The 12,664-nt window shown below is 38.6% G+C and overlaps 1 protein-coding gene and 1 long non-coding RNA gene across 4 annotated transcripts in view; one reads left to right on the plus strand and one right to left on the minus strand.

Moving 5' to 3' along the window:
* Positions 1–12,028, minus strand: part of IL7 (interleukin 7) — a 78,881-nt gene extending 66,853 nt beyond the window's left edge. Inside the window, exons 1-2 of one of the 2 annotated variants that reach the window (XM_063606832.1) lie at positions 11,418–12,028; positions 4,558–4,694 (exon numbers count right to left, since the gene is read on the minus strand). In XM_063606832.1, the coding sequence (XP_063462902.1) occupies positions 4,558–4,694; positions 11,418–11,427 (147 nt within the window). In that variant the 5' untranslated portion in view covers positions 11,428–12,028. The remainder of the gene's footprint in view (positions 1–4,557; positions 4,695–11,417) is intronic. The other variant, XM_003831287.7, reaches the window with a different exon arrangement.
* Positions 10,977–12,664, plus strand: part of LOC129398624 (uncharacterized) — a 141,280-nt gene continuing 139,592 nt past the window's right edge. For both annotated transcript variants that reach the window (XR_010112974.1, XR_008626430.2), the window contains exon 1: positions 10,977–12,200. This is a non-coding gene — a long non-coding RNA (uncharacterized LOC129398624). The remainder of the gene's footprint in view (positions 12,201–12,664) is intronic.

The raw sequence follows: 12,664 nt of genomic DNA on the forward strand, positions 1-12,664 counted from the left end.
TAATTTAAAAAGAACTTTTTGCTGAAAAATGCTAACAATCATCTGAGCCTTCAGGGTGTTATAAACTGTTTTGCTGGTGGAGGGCCTTGCTTCAACGTTAGTGGATGCTGACTGATCAGAGTGGTGGTTGCTGAAGGTTGGGTGGCTGTAGTAATTTTTAAAATAAGGCAACAATGAAGTTTGCCACATAGATTAACTCTTTCTTTCATAAAAGATTCCTCTGTAGCATGTGATACTGTTTGAAAGCATTTTATCCACAGTAGAACTTCTTTTAAAATTAGAGGCAATCCTCTCAAATCCTTCCATTGCTTTAACAACTAATTTTGTGTAATATCCTAAATTTTTTCTTGTCATTTCAGCAATGTTCACAGCATCTTTACTCAAAGTAAAATCATTTCAAGAAACCACTTTCTTTGCTCATGCCTGAGAAGCAACTCATCATCCATTCCAGTTTTATCCTGAGATTTCAGCATTTCAGTCACATCTTCAGGCTCCACTTCTAATTCTAATTCTCTTGCTATTTCCACCATATCTGCATTTACTTTCTCTATTGAAGTCTTGAACCCCTCAAAGTCATCTATGACAGTTGGAATCAACTTCTTCCGAACTCCTGTTAATGTGGATATTTTGACCTCCTCCCATGAATCACAAATGTTTTTAAGGACATCTACTACAGAACAATGAATGCTGTTCACAAGGTTTCAATTCTTTGCCCAGATCTATTAGATGAATCATTATCTCTGGCAGCCATAGCCTCAAAAATACATGGCTTAAAAAATAAGGCTTGAAGGTTGAAACTACTCTTTGATTCACGGGCTGAAAAACAGATGTTATATTAGCAGTTATGAAAACATTAATATCCATCAGCACTCTTGGGTGACTAGTTTTGCATTGTCAATGAGCAGTAATATTTTGCTAAAACTTAAAGTCACCAGCTGCATTTGTCCCTAACAAGAGAGTTAGTTTGTCCTCTTAAGCTTTGAAGCCAGGCATTGACTTCTCTTCTTTAGCTATGAAAGTTCTAGATGTCACCTGTTTCCAACAGAAGGATGTTTCATCTACATTGAAATCTGTTGTTTAGTGTAGCCACTTTTACCAATTATCTTAGCTAGACCTTCTGGATAACTTGCTGAAACTTCTACACAGGCCAAAATTGCTTCTTTACTACTTCCAGAACACCATTTACATCTTTTTGTTTCTGAGCTTGTTTTACAACCAGTCTATTTGTTAGATGATAAGCAGACATCTAACAAACAGGAAGTCACTCTTCCTACTTTTAAAACTGTAACTTGCATTATTCACCACCAATCTTTAACACTCACCAAAATGTAAGCTTCTTGAAAAAAGATCTGTACTTGGTCCATCATTCTATCCACACCCAAACCCAACATCACCTACACAAATGGGTTTTTCATAGTAACTTGTACATATCAGGCCCTAAATAAATGTTTGCTGATTGAATAAACTATCACAGAGATTGTCTTTGGGAGGTAGGAGAGTGGGGTAGAGAGCATGGACAAAGATTCTGGCTCGGTCACTTATAAACTGGATAACCCTGGGCCTCAGATTCTTCTGTTGTGAAACGGAGGTAGTAAGAGTGTCTTTCTCAAGGGCTGTTGTAAGGATTAAATTAGTTAACACATGGAAAGCACTGAGAACATAACAAGCACTTCATAACTATTAGTATTATGGTCTCCTCAAGACTTAAACACAGTAATGTCTGCAAAGCATCTAGTCCACACCGAATGAATGAGTAACTAAATCTGCTCTACCAGTCATGTTGACATTAATAATTCATTGAGACTTTCTTTCTCCTTCCCTCAAATTTATCACCTTCTATGTATAGAAAACATTCTTAAGGTTACTATGGAACTACTCAGTTGGACTGATTAGCTGTGTTCTCTTCCATGTCTTGTGAATTAACCTCCTTAAGAAGAGTAGCCATGTTTTGTTTTTTGAAAATAGTATCATTATTGCTGCTGATGTACTTGTTCTTGTTTTGTGTGTTAATGAGATAAGCTCCTCTATATTCTCCCACCAAAAAAATGTGTCATGAGTCTGTTGGATGAAACTCTCCTTTTACTGAATTCTTAATAGCATATTATTTTGCACTTTTATACACATATAGTTATTTATAAATGTTGAACTAGCACTAGTTTGTTCTCTGCCCAGATAACAAAATTAAATGAGAAATATTATCTTGACTCAAAAGATTAATTTAGTAGCATCATCAAATGCAATGTCCAAATTAGCGAGAAATCTAAATGGAGCAATTGCCATTTACTGTGCACTATTTTTTTTCTTGTCAATGGGCAAAATCAGGAACCTCTGGATTACAATGTACAGTGTAGCACAGTATCTCTTTTTAGTTTCCATATTCCTACAAGAGGTATAACACTAAATTCCTCAAGGCATCGTGCCACTTCAGTATAAGTATGTGGAAGAGACAGTGGAGTAAAAGTGGGGGGACAGATTAGACAATTTCTCCCATCTTATGAACATTTGAGAGAGTTTTCCTTTGCTATTCAGAGTTTCAATCTGATTGAAAAGAGACTAACTATCTGTTAAAACAATAAATCAATCACATTGTATTGATACAGCTCTGAAACCTTGGAAAAAATTAACTCTTGCAGATGACATGATTGTCTATGTAGAAAATTCCTAATAATCAACAACAGACTTCTAGAACAAACAAGTGATTACAGTAAGGTTGCAGGACATAGGTTAATATACAAAAATCAATTGCTTTCCTATGTACCAGCAATAAACAACTAAGATTTGAAATTAGAAACACACCATTTAAAATAGCACTAAAATATGAAATATTTAGGTATAAGTCTAATAAAATATTTACAGGATTTATATGCTGAAAAGAACAAAGCTCTGATGAAAGTTTGCATTTTCAATTGCATCTTCTTTTGCAGAGTTTTACACACATATAATTATTTACAAATGTTGCCACAGTAATACTCATTTGTTCTCTGTCCAGATAATACAATTAAATGATGAAAAAAATTAAAAAAGAGATAGTGCATGATAATGCCTAAGAAGACTCAATATTGTTAAGATTTCAGTAAAGACGTGAGTTCAGACACCTCAGCAAAGCAGATATACAAATGGCAAAAAGTATCTGAAAAGATGGTCAACATTGTATGTCATTATGGAATGGAAAATTGAAACAACACTGAGATACTATGACAAGCCTATTAAAATGGTTAAAATCTGCAACACTGACAATACCAAAGGCTGGCGAAGATGGAAGGCATTAGGATCTCATTCATTGCTGGTAAGAATGCAAAATGTTACAGCCACTTTGGAAGAAAGTTTGGCAGTTTTGTACAGAGCTAAACACAGTCTTACCATATGATCCAGCAGTCATGCTTGTAGGTATTTACCTGAGTTGAAAACTTATGTCCACACAAAACCCTGCATGTATATGTTTATAGAAGTTTTATTCATAATTTCCAAATATTGGAAGCAACTGTGACACATTTTTCAATCAGTGAAAAAATAAACAAGTTGTGGTATATCCATTCAATAGACTGTTATCCAGCAATAAGAAAAAATGAAATATCAAACCACAAAAAATCATGGGTGATGCTTTGATTCGCATTGCTAAGTGAAAGAATCCAGTCTAAAGAGGCCACATACAGACCGCATGATTCTAACTATATGACATTCTAAAGAAGGCAAAACTACAGAGACATAAACAAATCAGTGGTTACTAGGAGTTCAGGGGAAGAAAGAGAAGGATGAGTCGGTGGATAGGAGATTTTTACCATATGATTTGTATGATATGTAATCACGGATATGTGATGGTATACATTTATCAAAACCCATAAAACTATAAAACATAAAGAATGAATCCTAATGTTAACTATGCACTTATGTAATGTATCAATGCTGGCTCATCAATTGTAATAAATGTGCCATACTGATGTAAGATAATAAGGGAAACAGTGCAGAGAGAGAGAGAGCATATGGGAATTTTCTACTTTCTGCTCGAATTTTCTAGAAACCTAAGCTGGCTCTAAGGTATAAAATCTATTAATTAGAAAAGCTTTAACCATCAAAAATAGAAAATTTAACTCATAACAAATTATTGATTACACATAGATATAAAATACACACATATAAATAACTATGCATCTACACACAGCCAAATAAAATACACATCTATTCACCATAAGTCTTAACTATTTACTCTGTTATTTTCCCACTCTTAATGTAATGCTTCTACAGGGACTAACATGGTAAATGGGAGGTGAGGAAATTTAGGCAGTGATACTGAATTATGCTTACAAGAAATTTACTAAAAGGGAAATAGGACTGAAATGAATAGTTGTGAGAATCTTAGAGTCGAGGAAAGAATTATTTTTAAGCTACATAATTACGTCAGCTATAAAAATATACAGTTAGTAGCTCATTAAATTTTATTCTATAGTTACTTCACTTTCTTGTCAAGAAAGATGAATACTTGATTATAAAACTGCATACCAAAAAGGTTCAAATTTTCCCAATGCATGAAAATGTGAGTAAAACAAAATAATCACATACCAATAATTGATCGATGCTGACCATTAGAACACTCTCATATTGTTTGCCATCTTTACCTTCAATATCACAATCAGATGATGCTACTGGCAACAGAACAAGGATCAGGGGAGGAAGTCCAAAGATATACCTAAAAGAAACTAAATTTGACAGTAAATAAGAATGAGCTAAATGTTATATTGTATTGCATTTGATTGTGGGGTTTCAATGGACTGGACCACTAATTTCTAATAATTTTAAAAATACATCTTGGTTTGGAGATACTAACTACAGGAAGAACCTCAAAAGTTGAACTTATGTAACAACCAAAGTGGAACAGCATTTTGGAGTATAGCGTCCTTTCACTTTTTTATTTTGCAATTACTCTTTAGGAAAGTGCAAAACAAGGGTGATGAAATCATAGACTGCTTCTGAAAAACACTCCAGGGTGTTAATCAATTTGAATTTATGTTGAACATCCCCATAAGAAAAGGCATATACAGGTAAAGAGGTGCACTACAGTTCGAAGAGTTACATATTGTTGGAATTTTATGATGTACTGCACGTAATTGAATATTTTTGTAAACCTTGATGGTAGTCCATATGTCTATTTGCTTCTTGGAGGCAACACTGTGGGAGGTTAATCTCCCTGGGATTGCACTGTAACTACTGTAAGCGCACTCTTTCTTTTTAATAATGAACCCTGAAGGGTTTACATTCCCAAAAGTCTTACAAAGTTTATGTTTGTATTTTGGGACTACTCTCCTATCCTTTCACTATCTTCTGTCTCTGAGTCCCCAGAGACCCAGATTCTTTTCAAACACAGCGCTATCCAGCTTCTTGTCATGTTAGAAAAACTCTGTAAATAAATTCACATCCTCAGATAGAAACCAATGATTTCTATCTGTTTTTGATAACTCTTCCCAATTAGGAGCAATTGTCTAATCAAAAGGACTGAAATAATGGTATTATTTCAGGCAGAAAGATGGAAAGCCAGTGGTTCCCACAAACATTAAAATCTGATCATACAGGGACCTATTTCTTCATAAACCTGCCATAGTGTCTTATTTGTATCTTTTTGTAAACTCTGAGGCATGTTGACAATGTATTTCCTGTGAATTTCCCAAATGAACTTCAATTGTACTTGAATGCAAGATATTTCACTTGTGTGCCTTCTCTGATTAAGAGTACAAGCAACACTCCTTCAAACCCAAGGAACTAATATTGTGACAGCCTGAAGACTGTTAGGGATATCATAAAGTTTCCAGTAATATTGTCATCTATTATATCATGATCTGTCATATAAAACAATCAATAACACCTCCCAATAAATCAAGTGACCCATGTTGTTACAAATAGAGAAAATTTTCTGGGTAGCAATTATGAAAACAAACATAAATCTAACTTCTCATCTGCATATGTGACAACATAGTAAGAGAAACAAAAATTGATAATTTTATTTATACAAATATATTAATAACTCTGCCACTAAGTGCCTATATGCATGATGAGCATGAATTAACTTAGGAGACAGATAATGATGATGATGCTAGTTACCTTTAGTTGAGTACCTACCATGTGTCAGGAACTTTATATATAAAATCTCATATATATATATATATATATATATATATGATTTATAAATATCCAAAAAGTTCTCCAAGTTAGTCTTTCTGTAACACATACATAGTAGGTGCCAGGTTTGGATGCTAGCCTGAATTTGTTGCTTTACCAGGATTCGATTAGAAATGGCCATAATCTATTGATAACATGTAATCACATTTGTCTTCTGAATGAAGTTTTGCCTCTCTCTTCTACTCCTGTTCCTTCAACCTAAAGATCCTCAGTGATCAATTGCTAATTTAAAAAAAATATTTTGGCAATTAAAAAAATGTACACTCATAGATTTAAGGGGGACCAGAGCAGATTTCTTACTAATACATATTTAATATACTGTACAGTGGTGAAGTCTGGGCTTTAGTGTATCTATCACCTGAATAGTGAACATGGTACCCAATAGGTAATTTTTCAATCCTTATCCCCCTCCTACTCTCCCACCTTTCGAAGTCTCCAATGCCTATTATTCCACCCTGTATGTCCATCTGTACCACTGTTTAGCTCCCAGTTATAAGTAAAAACATGAAGTATTTGACTTTCTGAGTCATTTCACTTAGATAATGGCCTCAAGTTTCATCCATTTTGCTGCAAAAGACGACTTAACTCTTATGGCTGAGTAGTATTCCATGGTATACATATACCACATTTTCTTTTTTTCCCCCTCTCTTTTTGAGACAGGGTTTCACTCTGCTGCCCAGGCTGGAGTGCAGTGGCATGATCATAGCTCACTGAAGCCTCAAATTCCTAGGTTCAAGCGATCCTCCTACCTCAGCGTTCTGAGTAGCTAGGACTACAGGGTGCCCCACCATGCCCAGTTAATTTTTTAAAATTTGTTTTTAGCAGACGGCTCTTACTCTTTTGTACAGGCTGGTCTTGAACTCCTGGGCTCAAGCAATCTTCCTGCCTCAGCCTCCTTAAGTGTCAGAATTACAAGCTGTAATTACAAGCCCGGCCATGCCACATTTTCTTTATCCAAACCTCTGCTGATGGACATTTGGATGATCAATTGCTAATTATTCACCAGATTCTGACCTTGTAATCAGATTTGTATAGATTGTATGAAATCATACTTTTTATTTTCTCTGTCATCTTACAGGTGTCCAAAAGGTATACTTCGGGAGGAGTAGATGATAGAGGAAAAATTATATAACATATAACTTGAAATGAGCTTAAAGGAGAATATAATAAAATAATTAAATGCTAGAGTGAAAGGGATACTTTTACCATTATCATAAATATTATTCCAAAGGTCCACCTTTTGTTTTAATACATGAGGTTGTTTTACTTGCTATGAGCATTAGCTGTCTTCTTCACCTCAATTTTCAGTAGTTAAGTGCTCCTCAAATTTAAATCAACCTATTTATTCACTGGATGGCATTTTGTGCATTCTTTCCAATGAGTGTTGCTGGAAAATTCAGTCTTTTTGTATATTACACGTACTTTCTCAATTTTAAAACATAATTTGCCTTGCCTGTTAAGAGTGTTTTCTGTTGCCATTGTTGTCATTGAATAATTAGCCCCAGACAGACTATGGCAATATAAAGCACAGAGGTTTTGGAATTAAAATTCTCATAATAATGATTATAATGCATGGCTTCCTGAAGTTTGTTTCAAGAGATTTCACTAGAAGCTTGTTCCATCAAGAGTGCACATAATGTTACTCTTTACCCTTTGTCTTTGCCATTTCTTTTGAGAGTTGAAGTAGCTGAGGATCTACTATGTGGTCTCCAACTGTCTTATCTGGTTTGGGTAATTTCATCATATTTGAGGACCAAAAAGTTGAATAGCAATAAAAACAGACTCTACTTGGGAGGCTGAGGCAGGAGGATTGCTTGAGCCTGGAAGTCAAGGCTGCCGTGAGCCATGATCTTACTGTGAGCCATGGCCGTGAGCCATGGCCGTGAGCCATGATCTACTGAGCCTAGGCTGAGTAGTCAAGTCAAAACTTGAGACTTTTGACTTGCCAAGACAATGGTTTGTGTGACTGTGTAAATGACACAGCATCTCTTAAGGTCACTTACCTGATTTCTAAAATGAAAACTTCTGACTAAATGATCTTTTTCATCTTGCAGACACCTTATTCTAAGAATCTACCTGGTCCTCCAAATGCAGAAACTCTTTAGATCTGAAATTGCCTCACGGACAATGCTGCAAACATACCTAGGGCCTTGGACCCACATCTCATAGGTTCCCAGCTCTCCCATTAATAATGTAGCTTGGTAGTTTGGTCCATAATTGAAGACCTTTCTCCTACATCACATAGAGAGTAACATATTAAGAATGGCTGGTTTGAGAGTGCTTTTGGCATTGTTGTCACACCCACACTCCCCACCATCCTGAACTTTTCATTAGGTCACCGAAAAGATAAACCATAGGAATAACGCAAGGCAAGCGTGGCTTGTGGGATTGCCCTTACTTCCCCTGAAGAGGCTGAAATTGGAGAATTTGTTTTCAGTAGGGAATTTGGTTAAACCAGAAGGAGGGCTGTCTAAAAATTCTTGTTGGTTTTTAATGTAAGCCAAATAATACATTCAATCCTCAGCTGCTTAAGTTATGGGGGTCAAAGTTAACATAAATAGTTTTCTACAATCCATCAACTCCAGTCTTTATCAGTCTTTAAAACCAGTGTTTACTGAATGTCCATTGCATAGACCTATTTTCACTGATAATTTAATTCCATAACCACTTCATGAAGAAGTAGGTAAGTACTACAAGTTATTCACATTTATAGATGGAGAATCTGGGGCACAAAGACAGTCATGTAGGAAAATTCCTTTTGTATTTTTCTCTCTCTTTTTTTTTTTTTTTTGATATGGAGTCTCATTCTATCATCTAGGCTGGAGTGCAATGGTGCGATCACGGCTCACTGCAACCTCAGCCTCCCAGGTTCAAGTGATTCTCCTCCCTCAGCCTCCTGAGTAGCTGGGATTATAGGTGCCCACCACAACGCCTGGCAAATTTTTTTGTATTTTTAGTTGAGACGAGGTTTCACCATGTTGGCCAGCCTGGTCTCGAACTCCTGACCTAAGGTGATCTGCCCACCTCAGCCTCCCCAAGTGTTGGGATTACAGGCTTGAGCCACCATGCCTAGTCAGAAAATTCCTGTATATAATATAGATATGGAATTCAAATCCAAGTCTGTCACATTGAAGAGTCTAGAACCTCAGCTTTTAGGCACTGAACTACATTGCTTCCTTAAAAAATAACCATATATGTGTAGTCAAGGGGATTGCACAAAAACCCATCTTCCTGTGCATGAACCTCACTAAGGTACTTCCTGGCCAAACTGTGAAACTGCATCATATGCTTTTATTTCAGAAAAAGAGACTAAATATTTGTTCTTATTACAGTAGGTTATGTGTCAGGATTAAAAGCAGAAAAAAAAGTCACATAGATGAGTGTGAATATGACATGTAAGTTCATTCTATGAAATGGCCTTTTCCATTTTTTAAAAAAATATTCAAACACTAACGTGATGCAGTTTGTAATTCTCCTTTATACTTGTTCAGGGTTTCTAATATTAGTTCTCTATTATTATTTTTTGAGACAGGGCATCACTCTGTTGCCTAGGCTGGAGGACAGTGGTAAGATCATGGCTCACGGCAGCCTTGACTTCCAGGCTCAAGCAATCCTCCTGCCTCAGCCTCCCAAGTAGAGTCTGTTTTTATTGCTATTCAACTTTTTGGTCCTCAAATATGATGAAATTACCCAAACCAGATAAGACAGTTGGAGACCACATAGTAGATCCTCAACTACTTCAACTCTCAAAAGAAATGGCAAAGACAAAGGGTAAAGAGTAACATTATGTGCACTCTTAATGGAACAAGCTTCTAGTGAAATCTCTTGAAACAAACTTCAGGAAGCCATGCATTATAATCATATTATTAGAATTTTAATATTTTGTCTCCTAATGAAAACTTATAGCCCATGATTCATATAACTGTACTTCAGGAAGTAAAGGCTTTTTCTGAAAAATGCACACGCTAGCTTCCTTTTCTCGGTTTACCTTTCAGCAGAGGTGTTGCAAGGATTAGAACCAAGGGTGATCCAGAAGAAGAAACTGCAGGAGAACTATGGGCATTGCAAGGAAAATAGGGTTGTGCTCAATTTTTAGTTTTGTATTAAGCTCCGGGAGGACATTCCTTAGAAGTCCTCCATAATTACGTTGGCTATTCTTTCCGCTCTCTCTATCTTTGTTTTGTTACTGAGCTGGCACTCCTTGGTTGTGTCAATTCTTGATTCTTTACCCACGAGAGTGGAAAGAAGTCTTGATCTAACGGAGTAGCCATCAAAAGAAAGAGCAGTCAGTTTCCTATTCCCGCACCCTCCCCCCAGCTGTCTTCTTGCTTGAGGAAGTACTTACTGTAAAGCATTCCAATTTTCCTAAGCAGATCTTTTCCCCTCACAATCCTTTTTCCTCTTTTTTAATTCCAGTAAGTTTTTTGGCTCTTTCATTGGTCATACATGACTGCCATCCGAATCCAACCCTCCTGAATTCTGTCCCTGTCCATTCTAAATCCGTATTCTGCACAAATAAGATATATTAGGTCTCAACACTGGTCTGGAAGTTAGAGTCACGCCTATTTCATTCTGCCTCCATCAAGAAGCGCCCGTAGGAAAAAATAACAACAACAACAAAAACAAAAACAAAAAAAACCAGAAGCTGGCCTTCCTCAGCGCCAGCCCCAGGACTGGTTTCCCAGCAATAGGCGCAAGGTACAGCCCTTGTCGGAAACTCCCAGCCTTACTCAGGGGGGAAAAATGGGGTTTTCCGGAGACCTGTTCCCCTAGGGTTTAAAAGCGCGTCCCGTGGGAGCTTCGCTTTCACTTCTCTAGGGAGTTCTGAGCTGCAAGAGCCCAGCTACTCGCCGAACCCGGGCCGCCTGCGTGAGTAACTTGGGGCGGCCAGGAGCACGGGAAGGGCGCCAGACAGAGAGCCTTTGGCTGCTTCTGAGACCGGCTGTGGGCTGCCACCGCTGAGCGGCGCGGAGGCTGCAGCGTTCCCTCTCCGGACAGAAAGCAGGCGTTGGGGACTGCTACTCGCAGCCTGCCAGGGGCAGCAGCCGCCCCAGGTTCAAGTGGCTATGTGCCAGGATACTCAGGCGCGGCTGTTGGCTGCCCGTGGGAGAGCCAGTGCTCTCCGCAGGTCCAAAGTGCAAGGCCGGGCTATTCCCGGACTTGCCTAGGCGCAGGGGCCCCCAGCGCGTCCGGGATTGCCCCGGCGCGTCGGGCGCGCGAACTTGTGCGCAAGGGAGAAGAGCGCTTACCATGGAACATGGTCTGCGGGAGGCGGGCGTAGTCATGATGACCGCAACTGGAGCAGGAGCAAGCTCTCACCGCCCATAGTCACTCCGAGGACCCTGGTCTTCCGCGGAGTTGCCGAGTCTGTGTTGGGCAGGGTGATCTCTGCAGCTGGTTCCTCTTACCCACGCCGCGACTGCAGTTTCATCCATCCCAAGGGGGGCGGCACACACTACGGCGTGGCTCTGCGCTTTGCCTTTTCCATAACTTCCGTAGGATCGGCCAGCAGTGTACTTTCAGTTTCTACTTTGCGCTTGGTCTGCAGGTTCAATCTTTGGGATCATCAGCATGGAATCTTCATTATCCCCTCTCTCCTGGGCACCTGCTTCGCGCGCACCCGGATGAGGACCAGAGGAGGGCGCGAATTTCCGAATCACCGCAGGAAAAACCAGCTGGCCTGAATCAAAGCAATTCTGGGTAAAAGACTTCGCAGATGACCTCTCAACGCCTTGGCAACGCTTGGCGACTGGGAGCTAGAACCATGAGTTGTTAATGTGTGCACGGAAGCCACAAGTGTGCAGGACGCAAGCTGGGTTATTGGAAGCGGACAACACCAAGGAGGCGTTGCCGCGGATGTGGTGGACGATGCCAAGTCGTCTTTTAAAAAAGGAAGTGAAGAATGATTAAGAGGGTCACGCCCTCTACCACTCCAACCTCTCTAATCAGTCTCTTTCTGCTCCGTCTGCTGTACATGCACCTGCTCAGGTGAGACCTCAAGGAAAAATAATCCTGTGGGTCCACCTAATCTGGTAAGTGTTGTATTTGGAAAATCAAACTCCAAATTAAACGCAGGACGTGGAAACTGACGATAATATTTAACTATGACTTCCACGTACACATTTATCTGAATTGGCTAATAAATCAAACTATTCGTCTTGAATGCATGCCACTGAAATGTTAACTTTTTCCTGGGCTTGAATTATGTAGCTTATTTGCTACATTAGTTCGGTTTCTGCTATTCTGCAGAAACCCTGCTTAGATGAAGGTGGATAATGTAAACCAGTAACAACAGCGATAATAATAACGACTATCATTTATCTAGCATTTGCTCTCTGCCAGTTTTGTGCTAAGCATTTTATGTATATCATCTCATGCAAAACTTTGTGTGAGGTAGACCATTTTCTTATCTGCACTTTACAGATGTGGGGACTGAGACTTCCTTAAGTAACTTTCCAAATTTCACTTAGCTAACTAAGCTTAGACACAGACTTGC

This window comes from Pan paniscus, chromosome 7 (genome assembly GCF_029289425.2).
Source record: "Pan paniscus chromosome 7, NHGRI_mPanPan1-v2.0_pri, whole genome shotgun sequence".
NCBI lineage: Eukaryota > Metazoa > Chordata > Mammalia > Primates > Hominidae > Pan > Pan paniscus.